The sequence below is a fragment of the Pongo pygmaeus genome, chromosome 11, assembly GCF_028885625.2.
Source record: "Pongo pygmaeus isolate AG05252 chromosome 11, NHGRI_mPonPyg2-v2.0_pri, whole genome shotgun sequence".
Classification (NCBI taxonomy): domain Eukaryota; kingdom Metazoa; phylum Chordata; class Mammalia; order Primates; family Hominidae; genus Pongo; species Pongo pygmaeus.
Genome location: NC_072384.2, coordinates 57,835,181 through 57,852,465, shown reverse-complemented (window position 1 = coordinate 57,852,465; position 17,285 = coordinate 57,835,181). Strand labels below are relative to the sequence as shown.

General features: G+C 36.2%; 1 protein-coding gene across 4 annotated transcripts in view; it reads left to right on the top strand.

Annotated features, from left to right (window-relative positions):
• The window catches only part of CCDC148 (coiled-coil domain containing 148), a 280,505-nt gene that overhangs the window by 104,311 nt on the left and 158,909 nt on the right, over window positions 1-17,285 (top strand). For 3 of the 4 annotated variants that reach the window (XM_054477298.2, XM_054477300.2, XM_054477299.2), the window contains 5 exons: window positions 2,443-2,546; window positions 6,975-7,057; window positions 7,262-7,413; window positions 8,567-8,662; window positions 8,745-8,926. In XM_054477298.2, coding sequence (XP_054333273.1) covers window positions 2,443-2,546; window positions 6,975-7,057; window positions 7,262-7,413; window positions 8,567-8,662; window positions 8,745-8,926 — 617 coding nt within the window. The remainder of the gene's footprint in view (window positions 1-2,442; window positions 2,547-6,974; window positions 7,058-7,261; window positions 7,414-8,566; window positions 8,663-8,744; window positions 8,927-17,285) is intronic. The other variant, XM_054477301.2, reaches the window with a different exon arrangement.

The window sequence follows — 17,285 nt, the reverse complement described above, 5'->3', positions numbered from 1 at the left end:
GATGGATCTTCTGGTTCAAAGGGCTTTTGTAATATTTCAAGGTACCTATTTAGGGTTTTATTATCTTGGACCATCACAATAAGCCATACACAGGAAACCCCTGGTTTCTGATTCTTTTATGAATTCATTGTTGTGGCATGTTTCCAGAGTATTTTTGAATCATCAGCATTCTGCACAAATTATCATCCATCCTAAGTATTGACTTCATATGGTGTATTGCTCAGTAAAATGAATTGGAATCACCTAGACATCTCTCTGTTGTTAAAGATAGAACTTTAAATCTTTTTGTTCTTTTTAAGACTTTTTTTTTTTCATTTTTGGCCCAAGGATAGAAGTGGAATCAATGAGTGAATTTATTAAAAGATCAGTTCTGAAAATATTGGAATTGTCTAGTGAAAAATAGTAGCTTTATTTTGACTTTTATAGTCTACTTAATTGAACTTTCCGTGGGCCCAAAGGCGAGAGCATTGATTTTTTTTCAAACTATAAAAATGTGTCCCCGTCTTTCACCAATGTATTTTAATTTTTTTGTACAATATGTACCAAATATGCCAAAGAAATCTAATTTTAAAAGTTGTATCTGTTGCAACAAACTTTGGAGACTGTGTATGGTAAATGGCTGGAATGAGTTTTAAGTATTCTTAAAGTGAACGTTAAAATGTCAGATTTTAGAAATGCTGTGTACTTATTTTTTTTGGTAGATAAAATAGAGACTGCTGAATGTTTTTCTGCAGGGTCCTGTGCTTTTAAAAATGTACTTTCCTCCTAAATTTTATAATTGTAACACTCTTACCTTCTTAGGAAAATATTTGACTTTGACTTTTTATTTTTTAAAAGTAATCTTTGGGTTGTTTTCTTATACCCCTAATTTTGAATCAGTAACCAGAACAGCAGAAAGATAAACTCAAGGTTAAAGCAATCAGTGAATGACGGCTGGAAATAGCATGCATTATAAAGATTCCTTTTTAGAACTTGTCTTCTGAAGTCTTTACATCTCCAGTATTGCTCTTTTAAAGCTTTTAGGGTACTAAGTACTTTAACAGCAGAGAAATTATGAAATATGCATATTTCATCAAGTTTCTGATTTACATGTTTGTAGTTTAAAATTGTTAATATGGAATACTTCAGTTTGGAGTATGCATGAGTATAAGTTAGAGTCTAACCAGGGAACAGACATCACTTGAGGATTTAGAGTAGAGGGGTTTTTAATATAGGAAAGTGTTTATGCAGGTGATAGCACTGAGAAGGCAAAGGACTGGGAGGCAATACAGAGATTGACAAGTACAGGAAATCACTGCCATCCGTAGGTCAGAGGGACATACAGAAGAAGCAAGGCCATGCCAAATTCCTGGGGTGAGGTTATCCGGAGATAGTTGGAACCGTAGTAGAACTGTTCAGAGAAAAGTTGGGGCAATGGACACAATGCAAATGCTCCTGGAGACTCTGTGAGAGTAGAGAAGGCAAGATGACATAATCCTTCGGCTTCTCCTTTCTTCCCTGCCTTCAGTCTCCCCTCCCAGGGTCTTGCTTTGGCTGAAGCCAACTGATAGGGGTGCCTGAGAAACACAAGCTGCTCTGTGAGATGGAGCAGATCAGGCAACAGCCAGAAATGGATCTAAGGCAAACAGATCCAAGCCAGGGCTGATATAACCTTTCAGCAGAAACTCATAGTCATTAATTATGTGCTACATTTTTAAAAAGTTGTAAAATTGAGGAAAAATTACGTTTAGTTGAAAATTTAGATTTCAATGCTACATGATTTTTCATATTTCTTTAAGTATCTTCAAATAAATATTTGCTTAAATTAAAAAAATTTTTTTACAAAGACGTACTTAGAGTTGAAAGATTAAAATTGTGTGTTCAAGGTCATATTTCTAGTAAGTGTTGAAGCCAGGCCTTCTAAAAACTTATCCAAGGAACCTTTCCCATCTTATGCTGAGGGATCAGATAGAAACCAATCTAAACATCAAGGTTCTTTGTTACTCTGACATTTATGAGCTTTATAATCTTGACCACATCTTTTAACTTCTCATACATTCAGTAACTATTCTCCTCCAAAAATGTGAATAAAGATGCCTATTATGCCTGACAAGGAAGATAAATCCAAAAGGGGAGAAATGAAACCTCTTGAAAACTTTTCTGGGGTTATATGAATTAAGGTATTATCTATTTCGTGTATGGAAAATAGAATGACTTTGCCTTTGTTTTAATAAGTACTTTAAAAAGTTTTTAAGTTTGTCAGTATTCCCAACCATTTTTCTTTCTCCTCCCTGGTTTAAAAAATCAAATTTATTTTAGGTAGATTTTGTGTTAGGAGATGCACTAATAAGAATTTTAAAAGAGCAACTATTTAACTTAGAAAATTCAGATTAAGCATTTCTGTTGTGAAAAACACATTCTGAAAACTTTGAAGTTGCTCCTCTTTTGTTCCTCTAAATCTAGATCAGAAAGGCAATGTTGACTTCAAAGTTATCCAAAGAACAAACACTAATAAAACAACACAAGCAAGTGTGGTGGCAGGAATACCAGAGGCTGAATGAAGTCAGGTAAGAACTGGGGGACATAGTAAGAACACGTAGCACTTATCTTGTCAGATGTTCTATAATGTTCCATGTTAATTAACCATTACAAGAAAAATTTAAAGTTACAATTTGAATGTGAGTCAAATTAAAATCCTTTCATTTCCTCAGCTTAATCTGAAATCCAGTGAATATATTAATACGGCTTTTGCTTCCTGTCAGAAAGAAGATGATCTTCTGTATGTGTCAATCACTTCCACACTCCCACTCTCATACTTGTATTTACTTGTATCATACTTAGCATATTGGACTATAATGTTTTGGATACATGTTTTTTCTTCCCTATAAAGTGGTAAAGATCCTATCATGGGCAAACATCTCATCATATTCATTTTTATATAGTAGAATACATAGGAGAGATGTAAATGCTTTTAATACATGGATGAACTAATGAACAAGGAGTTCAAGTTGCAAATGATTTCTGGGTGTAAGTGCATCATGACTAACTTACTCAATTTTGCTTTTTGACTTTTGTTATTATTTCCACCCGTCACATAAAGATAAATTAAAATGAAATATTGATTCTACAGTTGATCTTAATTGTAATCTTTGAAAAATTAATTTTTTTAAAGGTCAAGGCAAAAAGAGAAGGCAGATGTGTTTCTCCTTCATTTATAGCTTGTATACTTGTTTTAATGATGATATTTATAAAGTGTGCTTTTAAAATGTGCATTTTAAAGCATTTATTTTATATCAAAATGTTAATTTCTGTGGTCTTATTCTAAGTAAAGTTTCTAAATGCCATTAACTTTACTTTTGACTTAGGTGTTTTTCATGTTGATGAGTTTCTTATTCTGGCAGATGACTCCTTTATGTGAAGTAGAAGGCTTATAATTGAAAGTGGTTTTACATTATTGTGTAACTTAAAACATAGAAAAACAAAGTTATATGGACTTCATCACCATACAGCTACTTTAAAAACAATGAAATTAGACCCATCTTATCCCTCAAAAAGTCACCTTTTGTGGAGTGAATGTTTGACCCTATTGAAATTTTTTTTTTGAAAATGTGCATAACTTGAAACATGACAAAAAGGAAAGCCATTAGGAAGCTTTAATTGTGGTGTTCACTGATTCAAATTCAAATGTAAAGGAAGACACTGGGTAAAGTTTTTTGTTTTTTTTAAATCTTGGCTATTCCACATCTTTCTTAATGTGTATATTAAGTTGTTCTTAAGCTAGGTAGAAGAGGTGTACACATATCATTATGGGAAATAATTCCTTTGGCTGGCCTGGAATGACACAAAGAAAATGGAGGTGAGAAACACTTAAGTAGTGATAACCTTAATGTCTCAGAACTTGTAAGGGCTGAAAATTAGACAAAATGAAGAATTCCAGGATAAGTTTCTATGTTATTCTAGAATGCAGGCTAATTTCAATTTGTGTTCGGTGCAACTAAAAACTAACAGCAATAGGAGATAAGTTAGAGAAATGACTACCTTGTGGAGAATTTAGGGCCACCAACAAATTAGAAGTAGTTAAAGTCCTAACAGTGTTTGTCAACCTTTAGAAATCGACATCCCCTTTTAATAAGTAAGATTCTATGCCTTCCCATAAAAGACAACATTTAAGAATCTCAGGCAGACAGAGGATAAGGGCCTACAATAACACCTAACATTTGTTAGGTAATTTAATATGTGCCAGGTAATATTAGGTTGGGCAAAAGCCATAATTATTTTTGCACCAACTGAATATGTTAAGTCCTTTACATGTTTTATCTCCTTTAATATTTACAACGACCCTACGAAGTAGTCGTTATTGCTCTCTCAGTTTTACAACTGAGAATCTTGAGTCTCAGATGATGAAAGTTAATTTGTAGATCATAAATAACCTAGTCTGTGTGGAGCTGGGATTGGAACATTTGCCCCTAATTTCTGTGCTCTATGACCTTGGAGTTGAGTAGCTTTTTCCTTTTTCTACAGGGTTCTATTTACATCACCTGAGATCCAACTGGTCTAGCCTTGCTGGCAAAAATAAAAGAAATTTTGCACAGGTGTGGTGGTACATACCAGTAGTCCCAGCTACGTGGGAGGCTGAGGCAGGAGGATCACTTCAGCCTAGGTGTTCAAGTCTTCAGTACATTATGATTGCACCCATGAACAGCCACTGTACTCTAGCCTGGGCAACATCGTGAGACCCCTTGTCTAAAAACAACAAAACAAAATGAAAACATGTGGCCAGACTTTGATTCTTTGAAATCTGTACTAAGAAAACTAGACAAAATTTTCAAATGTAAAATTATGTTTAATATTTACATTTATACAGTTTTATTTAAATTGTGTTATGCTTAATCAAATTATACCCCTTGAGGTTTTTGATACACTTTTCCAGAGGCACTTTCTCCCTCATTTCATTCTGGTACCACAAAGAATCCCTTAATTTTTGTGTGCTCATTTGCCCAGATGATGTATTGATCTACTCAGTGCAACCACCTGCAGATAAGACACCCTGGTGAAGGGCATTTTTGAGCCTTCAGGTGTCTACCATGGTGTAGATTCTTATCCTTCCAGAAAGGTGCCAAAGTTCTAGGTGGAGAATCAGTCTCCTCAGAACATCAAAAATTACCCATAGCTTCATTTTTTGGCAGTTTGTATGCTCTGTTATGACTTTCTGGGTGCTAAGCTAGATGGTTTTTAAGTGCTGTGTTTTTGGTTAAACAAATCTGTTCTGGAATAACTTCTGGTTTGACTCAACCATTATGCACTCATCCTCCATGTAACAGTTGCAAATGTGATCTTAAAAATATTTCTGGCAGAAACTACCTGCTGGAAAAATAGACAGTGAGGTATCATTTACAATATCACCCCTCCTTTATACATTTAAACAAAAACCAAAACCTTGTCCCATGTAAATTGGCTTAGAAAATTATGACACAGCACTTTGGGAGGCCGAGGCAGGTGGATCACCTGAGGTCAGGAGTTTGAGACTAGCCTACCCAACATGGTGAAACCCTGTCTCTGCTAAAAATACAAAAATTAGCCAGGCATGGTGGCGCGCACCTGTAGTCCCAGCTACTCGGGGGGCTGAGGCAGGAGAATTGCTTGAACCCGGGAGGTGGAGGTTGCAGTGAGCCGAGATCGCGCCATTGCACTGGGTGACCCAGCAAGACTCCTTCTCAAAAAAAAAAAAAGAGAGAAAATAATGACACATACATAAAATGGAATACTATGGAGCCATTAAATGATAATTATGAAAACTATTTAGAAATATCTTAAAAAAACTAGTGTTAGTCAAAAAAAAAAAAATCCCACAACATAAAATGTTAAATATACCATGTTATGACCATGTAAAATATATCTACATGTAGATGAGGGCTAGAAACTTATCTGGAAAAATTAAAATAATAATTATATTAAAGGATTATAATTGCTGCTTTTTTATATTATACCATTTTAATACTGTAATGCTCATAAAACTCTTTTATATGATTTAATCGAATCTGCCATAAGCAAGGGGTAGACTATAATATTTTTGGATGCCCATTTAGAGTTAGTTATGGTTTTATTCTAAAAAATGACTATATTTTAAAAATATGTAGGCCAGGTGTGGTGACTCACACCTGTAATCCTGGCACTTTGGGAGGCCAAGGTGGGCGGATCACCTGAGGTCAGGAGTTCGAGACCAGCCTGGCCAACATAGTGAAACCCTGTCTCTAATAAAAATACACACACACACACATATTAGCTAGGTGTGGTGTCATATGCCTGTAGTTCCACCTACTCGGGAGGCTTAGGCATGAGAATCACATGAACTCAGGAGACGGAGGTTGCAGTGAACCGAGATTGTGCCACTGCACTCCAGCCTGGGCGACCAAGCGACACTCAGTCCAAAAAAAATATATATATATATATGTGTACATACGTATGTACACATATATGTATACATATATAAGCTCATGAAGATTTGTTGCTCTTATTAGTATATTAAAAATAAAGTATACTTCTACCTCTGTGATTCAGGGTCTCATCCTTTGTGAACTTTTAAAATTACCTCCTTGTTGGTCTAGATTTGTCTGATCCCCTACTCTTCATCTTCCATCTCCATTGCTCACATGTCCTTCTGCTCTATCTTGTTGTCTTGGGAATCTTTCTGAAACACGGATCTGAGGAAGTGAGGGTAGCCTACTGACTTTCAGTGCTTCCCAATGCCCTGGGCCCTCTCCACATGCAATGCCATGACCTGCTGTGGGCTGGCCTTTGCTCACGCTGTTTCTTCTGCCTGAGCCTATGCATCTACCTCAGTGTCTAGCAAGGACTCAAGCCATGTTAGGAATTTAGTACATGGTTTAAATGAACAGATGACAAAGCCATATTAGACTAAATATCTCTGGTTATTTTTTAAAAACCTAGATGTATGTTTATGATTGTAACATTTATTGAGATCACATCTATTTCAGATGTAAAATGGAATCTGAAATAAAATCCCTTCTCAATGAAGAGAACATTGGAAATGAATGTCTTTGTGACCTTACAAATTTTGGTAAGATTTTGTTGATCCTATATTTAAAGGGGAGTTTTATTTTGAAGAATGAGAATGGGCCACTCACTTAATGTTCTTTTAATATTAACTGCCGTTTGTTTTTTTCTAAGGAAATCCCCAAATAAATCTGTATTCTAATGATCTGTTTTTGGAGACACTTAAAATAATAATGTGTTCCTTTGATTCAATTTTGTTTCGCCATAGAGCAAGAGCTATCAGAACAACAGTGCACATATCTTAAAAATGTAATAAATCCTATTCAGCAGCTGAGAGCAGATCTAAAATACAGACAGCATCACACTTTGCCGCATTCACACCCACATATTGAGTTTAACTCCATGAAAGTATTGGAAGAGGTTAGTATGTTACCTTTATTTTCCATAATGTAATATTTCATTTTTGTCCCAACTAGGAGAGTTTGAGATAAGAAACAAACACGTGTGACTTGTATATTAGTTGATATTAATACGTAATTAATATTTAAATAGAAGGTCAGCTAATTCTATCCACTAAATATTTTAAACACATGCCTGAGCTCTGTCGAGCACCTTCATTTCTTGCCTGGAATGTTCCAGTGGCCTCATAACTTGCTTCCCTGCTTTCATTCTTGCCTCTCCTCCGAGTGCATCCTGGGATCTTACCCCAGCGCAGGGGGATTAAGTCATCTGTTGCTGAAATTCCCCAGGGGCTCCTGTGAGTACGTAAGTCCTTCTATCCACCTAGCCCCCTTTTTGCTTCTTCAATCACATCTGCTACCTGACATTTCCACTATGCCATAAAAGCTCAGTCACACCCAGGCTGGCCTTCTTTCTGTTTCTCCGACATGCCAGGCCCATTCCTGTACTGGCTATTTCTTCTGTCCTGTTAATATGACTCTTTGCCATTTAGATCTTGGCTCAAATGTCCTCTTGTCTGAGAGGCCTGTGCTGAGAAGCCACAGTCACTGCCTATCACACCACCCTATTTTGACATTGCCTTCCTGCTCCTGACCCTTTCTCACATATTTTTTATTAGTTTGTCAACTGCTTCCCCTCAATTGAGCATAAACTTCTTGAGTATAGGTGTGCTATGTTTGATAAAAATTTAGGTGGTTTTTTCTATTTTTCAGTTATTCTGTAATGTTATATTGCTTTTATAAATACTCATAAAAAATATAAATATATGCCCAGCTGGGGATTAGAGGCAAGAATGCAAGGGAAGGAAGGAGTGATTGGAGCAGAGACACCTGGTAAGTTCTCTGCATTACCACAGAGAAAATAAAAAGGTGAGTGCAGAGTGACTGTGACTGCACTGTACTTTCTGAGCTTATTTTTGGGATGTCTAGAAGCCTCATCGCAGTTCATTTGTCTGATGAGCGCTGCCTACCTGGCTGGCATCTCTTTAACTCTCTTCCACAGGTCTTTAAACTTCATCACTGATTGGCTTTTGAGAATAATTATTGTGTCTTTAAATATAAGTATGGAATGAATTGCAATAATTTGCCTACTACTTGTTCCAAATGTCCTATAGGTTGACTTTGTGAAGAAACAATTGAAAACTGTCTTTGAAAGACTTAGCCTGGAGCAACAGAGAATAGAAAATGATCTTTCAGACTGGAGTATAAAGGTAAGTGTGATGTGGCTAGTAATTTATGTGTTTATCAATTTGTCGTTTATGTTAAATAAAATAATCATATACTTTTTTTCAGATTCTAGATCATTCTTTGGAAGAAAAGACTAACCTGCTTAGTGAACTGCCCATTGAATTAGAAAGTTTGGAATGCCCATACCCTGATTTGAAATCTTCAATTCTCAGTGAGTTCTGTAAGTTTACACAGAAATATCAAAAGAAGCTTCAAGACTTTAATCTGCAGTTGGAAGACATATACAGGTGATAAGATAAAACTAATTGAGTCCTGTGTAGACTTTTGACACTAACTTTTTATTTTTGTTTGGGGTCACTATACTTCCAACTTACTGTATAGTTACTATGTAACTGGAATATAATCAATAAATGTTTAGATTGACTTTTTGATGAATAGAGAGGGTTTTATTTTTTCAAAAAAATTTGACATAATAGTTCTTAAGATTTTTATAAGGTTAAGACATGTTGAAAATATCTCTTATTGAGATCTTCACTACACAGGTAAGAAATAGTTTTCAAATATGAATTTTCAGTAACCACAACTTTTCTTTTCAAGATATGAAGCTGCTCTGCAGTAATTGATACAATGGAAAATGTACCCATGGAATTATGTTACTTGTAATGGACTGTAATTTTATCCTATGATCAACACAGAGTATGTTTTCTAAATTTTTAAAATTTTCTTCTATATGTTAAATTTCATTTTTGGGAAATAGACTTCTGGTTTTCTTCCGAGAATGATTATCCACTTCTGCGTGGTGAATATAATGTTCAGTGATTTAAAATTCAGTTTAGCAGTGGTCATCTTCTCTAGTGTCTTCTATGTTAAAATTCACTTAGATGACAAATCTGGATACACCACTCTGAACTAGATCAATGGTCTACCTTATAGTGTATATGAAGCTTCTAGGGGACATTTTGTAGGGAAACGGCTTTGTGTGCTATGATATTGACCTCAATATTTTCCCCGAAAGAAGGTATATTTAAAAAGATAACTATTTAAGGGACACATTTATAGTAAATTAAAATAAAAGGTTTATAACTTTGGAATGGAAGAAGACGAATATGACAAATATTTATATTTCTTATGAATTGCCTGTGAACTTCAGCTCCTCTGTATGAAACTACTACTGGTAAGAAATAAATTACAGGGGGAAAAAACTTAAATTATACCAAGTAGAGTTATTTGCTTTGGTAGCTTCCTGATCAAACTCTTCAGTTATAGCTTCTATTGGTCTTAGCACACTTGTCAGTGAATAGAGCCGATTCTACCTGAAGTTGGACCCCTTTTTCTGATGGTAGCTTCTCCCCATCACACACCTTTTGGTCTCCTGATAGCCTTTCCTTCCCCATCTCTCTCCTTTCCTTTCTTCTTTCCTATCTTGCAGTAAAGCTGAGAAATAATAATATACAATTTACACTTGATGATTGATTAATTACATGTTAACTGGAACTCAGTCATAGTGAAGTACTAACTCAACCATGCACTACACTTAAGTCTCCAATTGTTAAATGAACATTGTCTTCCCACTCCCCATCCCAGTCTTGTTAAAGAGATTTTAGAACTCATCAAGAAAGAGGAAGATGATTTTTTTGTTTGGTAGTGGAGAGGGCATTATAATCAGGCTGATTAACTGTAGCTGTGAAGAGAGTAAATCTGACCCTATCATTTAAAGCAAGTTGGCTGGCCCAGGACCTCCTCTCCCAGATGATTCCTTATCTCCCTGAGAAAGCTGGCTGAGATCATGGTGTTTCTAGGTTAGTGACTCTTCAAGAGGGAGGAGTTTGCCTTAGCAGTGTAAAATGGCTTTCTTCCAGTAACACTTATTCTTCACAGAATTTTCCTTCTTTCTTTTTAACTAATCTCAATTTCTGCTCTTTCATAATGCAACCCTGTGTGACTCAGAAACAGTTGAGATTCACAGCTACATTAAAATTACTAAAGATTAAGTGGAGGATTAGATGAATATATATCACATGCTAACAATTCTGCAGAAGGAAGAAATATTGAGGATAAAATAGCTTAGGAAGGCTTGATGGAGGAAGTAAAATTCACTATGGACTTTGAAGAAGGGGTATGCTTAGCATAGGCAGAAGACGGTGGGGAGGCATTCTAAGAAGAGAGATTAAATGACTAGACTGTAAACCCCATGAGGACAAAGTAATTTAGTAGTTATATTTGTATCCTTAACATCTTCTAAATAAATGATTGTTCAATTGAGTTGAATTTGAAAAGAAAAACAATGAAGGCAAGGCATGTTATGGGAACAGTAGGAATCTACTTTGGAGGAATATAAAGTTCATAAATTCTAGTTTCATAGTCTGCTTGCCACTTATAATTATCCATAATACATTTTATTCAGATGATGATGTGTTTCACTTGATGAATATTTATTGAATAAAACTTAAAATACAGTAGTCATTGCAAGCTCCCTGGTAGGGGGTTCAACAGACGGATTAGTTTAGTATATGGCTTTGCCTCTGAGAAGGCTTGGAATATTTGGGGGAAGAAACATATATACATGTACCCTGACCAAATAAAAATAACATGCAAACGTCAACTAAAGAAAATATTTTATAAGTATGCTGGCAGGAAATAATGAAGCATCAATAAAAACCGAATGAGGTTACAGGAGTTGTGTCTTTGAGAAGAAAGAGTAAAAGAGCGATTTTGAATAAATACAGAGGTGGTAGCTATCAGTAGTCTGTGGCTTGTGAGCAGTAAGGCATAAAAGTATACTGTTCTACCTAGGACAATGAATTATAGGTTCAATCATAATATTATTTGTACTTCCAGTTTACCAGTGTCTTCACTACTTTGATATGGCCTTCTCCCCTCTTTGTTCTAGTTATTGGGTTCACATAGATTGTGTTCATGTATGTGGAAGTGTGTGCATAGTTTAGACAGTTGTGCACTGCTATGCCATATGAAAGTTGAAATATCCAGGGGACATTGTTTAATTATAAAAGGTTTTCATTGGCTAAAGGCAGTGGACATCATGGTTAGTCCCAGTGTTTATTCAGTTCTTCCTATTTTATAGTAGCTCGCTGGTTTGGTTTGAAATGACCCCATCTCTAGATCCAAAGGTAGGCAGTGATTGGGAGTATGTACCAGTCAGTGCAACCTCATTTTCTCAGGTCGCAGTGACTAGCTCAGGGAGGTCTAATCCTCAGGAGAGGATTAGATGAATATACATCACATGCTGATATGGTTTGGCTATGTCCCTACCCAAATCTCACCTTGAATTATAATAATCCCCACATGTCAAGGGTGGGGCCAGGTGGAGATAATTGAATCATGGGGGCAGTATCCCCCATACTGTTCTAATGGTAGTGAATAAGTCTCTAGATCTGATGGTTTTATAAATGGGAGTTCCCTGCCAGAAGCTCTCTTGCCTGACACCATGTAAGATGTGACTTTGTTCCTCCTTTGCCTTCTGCCATGAGTGTGAGGCCTCCCCAACCATGTGTAACTGTGAGTCAATTAAACATCTTTCTTTTATAAATTACCCAGTCTTGGGTATGTCTTTATTAGCAGCATCAGAACAGACTAATACACATGCTAATATTTCTGCGAGGAAAGGAACATTGAGGATAAAATAACTTAGGAGGATTGATGGAGGAAGCAAAATTCACTATGAACTTTGAAGAATGGGTAGGGTTAGCATAGGCTACCTGAGCAAAGCTCAGGACTTTTGTTAGGTGCTTGTGAGAAGCGGTATCTTTTCTTCTGCATGGATGTTACCAAGAAAGCACATGGCTGACGTTGCTGCTGGCAGTCATCTGGTGACCAAAGGAAGACAGCCTTTGAAGACAGGGCAGGGCCTCAGGAGTCCTGGAGAAACTGAGCTGATGCCTTGTTTGAATGGTATGGGAAGTCCACGTCACTGCTGGAATTTTAAGGGCCATTGGCCCAATTATTGTCTTAAACCAGTGTGACTTGGCTTTCTAGTGGTTTGCAACTAAAAACATCCCTAATTCAATACAATAATTGATTTGGCTTCAAAATATCCATGACTCATGGAATTAATCTGAAAAATTATTTAAAATATTCCAATTTATTAGGAAGATTAAGCTTGTAAAATCAGCAAACTTTAAAAATGAAGGTTAACTATTGGTGGAGGGATGGGACTTGTGCAGCCAAATATAAATATATATATTTTAAAATCGAAATAACTTAGAAAGTTCTATGTGACTGTGGAGTATGTAGCGGATCAGTGGAACAAAACAGAAATAAAGCAGAAAAATATAATGATTTAATTTACAATAAAGGCTAATTTCAAAACTGGGGTAATATCAGATTATTAAAGAGATAGCATTAGATAATAGGCAATTGGAAGATAAGGTTAGATCTCTTCATTCTATTCGACTCAATAACCTCCAGGTGCGTTAAGATATGAAGAAAGAAAATCATAAAAGAACGAGATAAAAATAAAAGTAAATAATCTTGAAGTGGAGAAGGCCATTCAAAGCCTATTATTTTCACTGAAACTCATAAAGAGTTTAAATAAATACAATGGCATAAATATTTTTAAAAATCTAGCATGATCGTTACTCAGAGAAATTTTAACTCTAGAAGACAGAGACTTCTGGTTTCCAGTCTAGCATATAGAACCATAGTTGCCACTTGCTTCTAACAACAAATAAAAAGCTGAACAAACTGAAAAATCAGATGTCTTTGATCTATTAAATAAGTGAGACCACAGCGCAAAATGCTTCCCCCAAAATTGGAGAGACAGAAAGATACAAAGAATTACAACTTACTGGAGCAGAAACACATGAGCAGAAAGCTCTGCAGGAACCAATAATGAGCTAAGAAACCCTGAACCATAATTGATAAACTGCTAGAGGCTCAGTGTGGACAACTCTGAGACTTAAAAACTCCAGGAGGACCCAGTCATAGGATGCACTCCACACTTTTGTGAGTTTTACTCCAGGAGCTATATCAGGTCCTCACTGTAAATATCTGATAAAAATTCCCTTTTGCTTCTGGCAGCAGGAGAATAAAAGGAACCAACTTGATCTATGCATTCAATGCAATCCCAGTCGAAATCCCAGCAAATTATTTTTTGGATATTGACTAACTAGCTGATTGTAAACTTGATGTGGAAAGATGAAAGACCCAGATAGGCAGATCAATATTGAAAGAGAAGAGCAAAGTTGGAGGACTGATACTCCCCAACTTCAAGACTTAACCGTAATCAAGATTGTGTGGTATGACCAGAGAATAGCCAAGCAGATCGACAGAACAGAATAAAGAACCTAGAAATAGGTAAAGGGATCAATGCAACAAGAAGATCTACTATCCTAAATATATATGCACCCAATACAGGAGCAACCAGATCCTAAAGCATGTTCTTAGAGACCTACAAAGAGACTTAGACTCCCACACATTAATAGTGGAGACTTTAACACCCCACTGTCAATATTAGACAGATCAACGAGACAAAACGTTAACAAGGATATCGAGGAATTGAACTCAGCTCAGGACCAAACGGACCTAATAGACATCTACAGAACTCTCTACCCCCAATCAACAGAATATACATTCTCCTCAGCATCTCATCGTACTTATTCTAAAATTGACGATCTAATTGGAAGTAAAACACTCCTCAGCAAATGCAAAAGAACAGAAATCATAACAAACACTCTCTCAGACCACAGTGCAATCAAATTAGAACTCAGGATTAAGAACTCAAAACCGCACAACTACATGGAAACTGAACAACCTGCTCCTGAATGACTACTGGGTAAATAACAAAATTAAGGCAGAAATAAATAAGTTCTTTGAAACCAATGAGAACAAAGACACAACTTACCAGAATCTCTGCAACACATTTAAAGCAATGTGTAGAGGGAAATTTATAGCACTAAAAGCCCACAAGAGAAAGCAGGAAAGATCTAAAATTGATACCCTAATATCACTAGAGAAGCAAGAGCAAACAAGTTCAAAAGCTAGCGGAAGACAAGAAATAACTAAGATCAGAGCAGAACTGAAGGAGATAGAGACAAGAAAAACCCTTCAAAAAAATCAATGAATCCAGGAACTGCTTTTTTTGAAAAGATTAACAAAATAAATAGACTGCTAGTCAGACTAATAAGAAAGAAAAGATAGAAGAATCAAATAGACACAATAAAAAATGTTATAGGGTATATCACCACCGATCCCACAGAAATACAAACTACCATCAGAGAATACTATAAACACCTCTACGCAAATAAACTAGAAAATCTAAAAGAAATGGATAAATTCCTGGATACATACACCCTCCCAAGTCTAAACCAGGAAGAAGTCGAATCCCTGAGTAGACCAATAACAAATTCTAAAATTGAGGCAGTAATTAATAGCCTACAACCAAAAAGAGTCCAGGACCAGATGGATTCACAGCCGAATTCTACCAGAGGTACAAAGAGGAGCTGGTACCATTCCTTCTGAAACTATTCCAAATAATAGAAAAAGAGGGAATCCTCCCTAACTCATTTTATAAGGCCAACATCATCCTGATACCAAAACCTGGCAGCGACACAACAAAAAAAGAAAATTTCAGACCAATATCCCTGATGAAAATCGATGCAAAAATCCTCAATAAAATGTTGGCAAGCCGAATCCAGCAACACATCAAAAAGCTTATCCACCATGATCAAGTCGGCTTCATCCCTGGGATGCAAGGCTGGTTCAACATACACAATCAGTAAACGTAATCCATCACATAAACAGAACCAAAGACAAAAACCACATGATTATCTCAATAGATGCAGAAAAGACCTTCAAAAAAATTCAGCAGTGCTTCATGCTAAAAACTCTCCATAAACTAGATATTGATGGAACATATCTCAAAATAATTAGTGCTATTTATGACAAACCCACAACCAATATCATACTGAATGGGCAAAAACTGGAAGTATTCCCTTTGAAAACTGGCAGAAGACATGGATGTCCTCCTCTCTCACCATTCCTATTCAGCATACTATTGGAAGTTCTGGCTAAGGCAATCAGGCAAGAGAAGGCAATAAAGGGTATTCAAATAGGAAGAGAAGAAGTCAAATTGTCTCTGTTTGCAGATGACATGATTGTATATTTAGAAAACCCCATCGTCTCAGCCCAAAATGTCCTTAACCTGATAAGCAACTTCAGCAAAGTCTCAGGATACAAAATTAATGTGCAGAAATCACAAGCATTCCTATACACCAGTGACAGACAGTCATATCATGAGTGAACGCCAATTCACAATTGCTACAAAGAGAATAAAATACCTAGGAATACAATTTACAAGGGATGTGAAGGACCTCTTCAAGGAGAACTACAAACCACTGTTCAAGGAAATAAGAGAGGACACAAACAAATGGAAAAACATTCCATGCTCATGGATAGGAAGAATGAATATTGTGAAAATGGCCATATTGCCCAAAGTAATTTATAGATTCAATGCTATCTCCATCAAGCCACCATTGACTTTCTTCACAGAGTTGGAAAAAACTACTTTAAACTTTATATGGAACCAAAAAAGAGCCCGCATAGCCAAGACAGTCCTGGGCAAGAAGAACAAAGCTGGAGGCATCATGCTACCTGACTTCAAACTATACTACAAGGCTACAGTAACCAAAATAGCATGGTACTGGTACGAAAACAGATATATAGACCAATGGAACGAACAGAAGCCTCAGAAATAACACCACACATCTACAGCCATCTGATCTTTGACAAACCTGACAAAAACAAGCAATGGGGAAAGGATTCCCTACTTAATAAATGGTGTTGGGAAAACTGGCTAGCCATATTCAGAAAACTGAAACTGGACCCGTTCCTTATACCTTATGTAAAGATTAACTCAAGATGGATTAAAGTCTTAAACATAAAGACCTAAAATCATAACCCTAGAGGAAAATCCAAGGCAATATCATTCAGTACATAGGCATGGGCAGAGACTTCATAACTAAAACACCAAAAGCAATGACAACAAAAGCCAAAATTGACAAATGGGATCTAATTAAAGAGCTTCTGCACAGCAAAAGAAACTATCATCAGAGTGAACAGGCAACCTACAGAATGGGAGAAAATTTTTGCAATCTACCCATCTGACAAAGGGCTAATATCCAGAATCTACAAAGAACTTAAACAAATTTACAAGAAAAAATCAACCCCATCAAAAAGTGGCAAATAATATGAACAGACACTTCTCAAAAGAAGACATTTATGTGGCCAATAAACATGTGAAAAAATGTTCATCATCACTGGTCATCAGAGAAATGCAAATCAAAACCACAATGAGATACCATCTCACACCAGTTAGAATGGTAATCATTATAAAGTCAGGAAACAACAGATATTGGAGACGATGTGGAGAAATAGGAATGCTTTTACACTGTTGGTGGGAGTGTAAATTAGTTCAACCATTGTGGAAGAGAGTGTGGCGATTCCTCAAGGATTTAGAATTAGAAATACCATTTGATCCAGCAATCCCATTACTGGGTATATACCCAAAGGATTGTAAATCATTCTACTATAAAGACACCTGCACACATATGTTTATTGTGGCCCTATTCGCAATAGCAAAGACTTGGAACCAACCCAAATTCTCATCAATGATAGACTGGATAAAGAAAA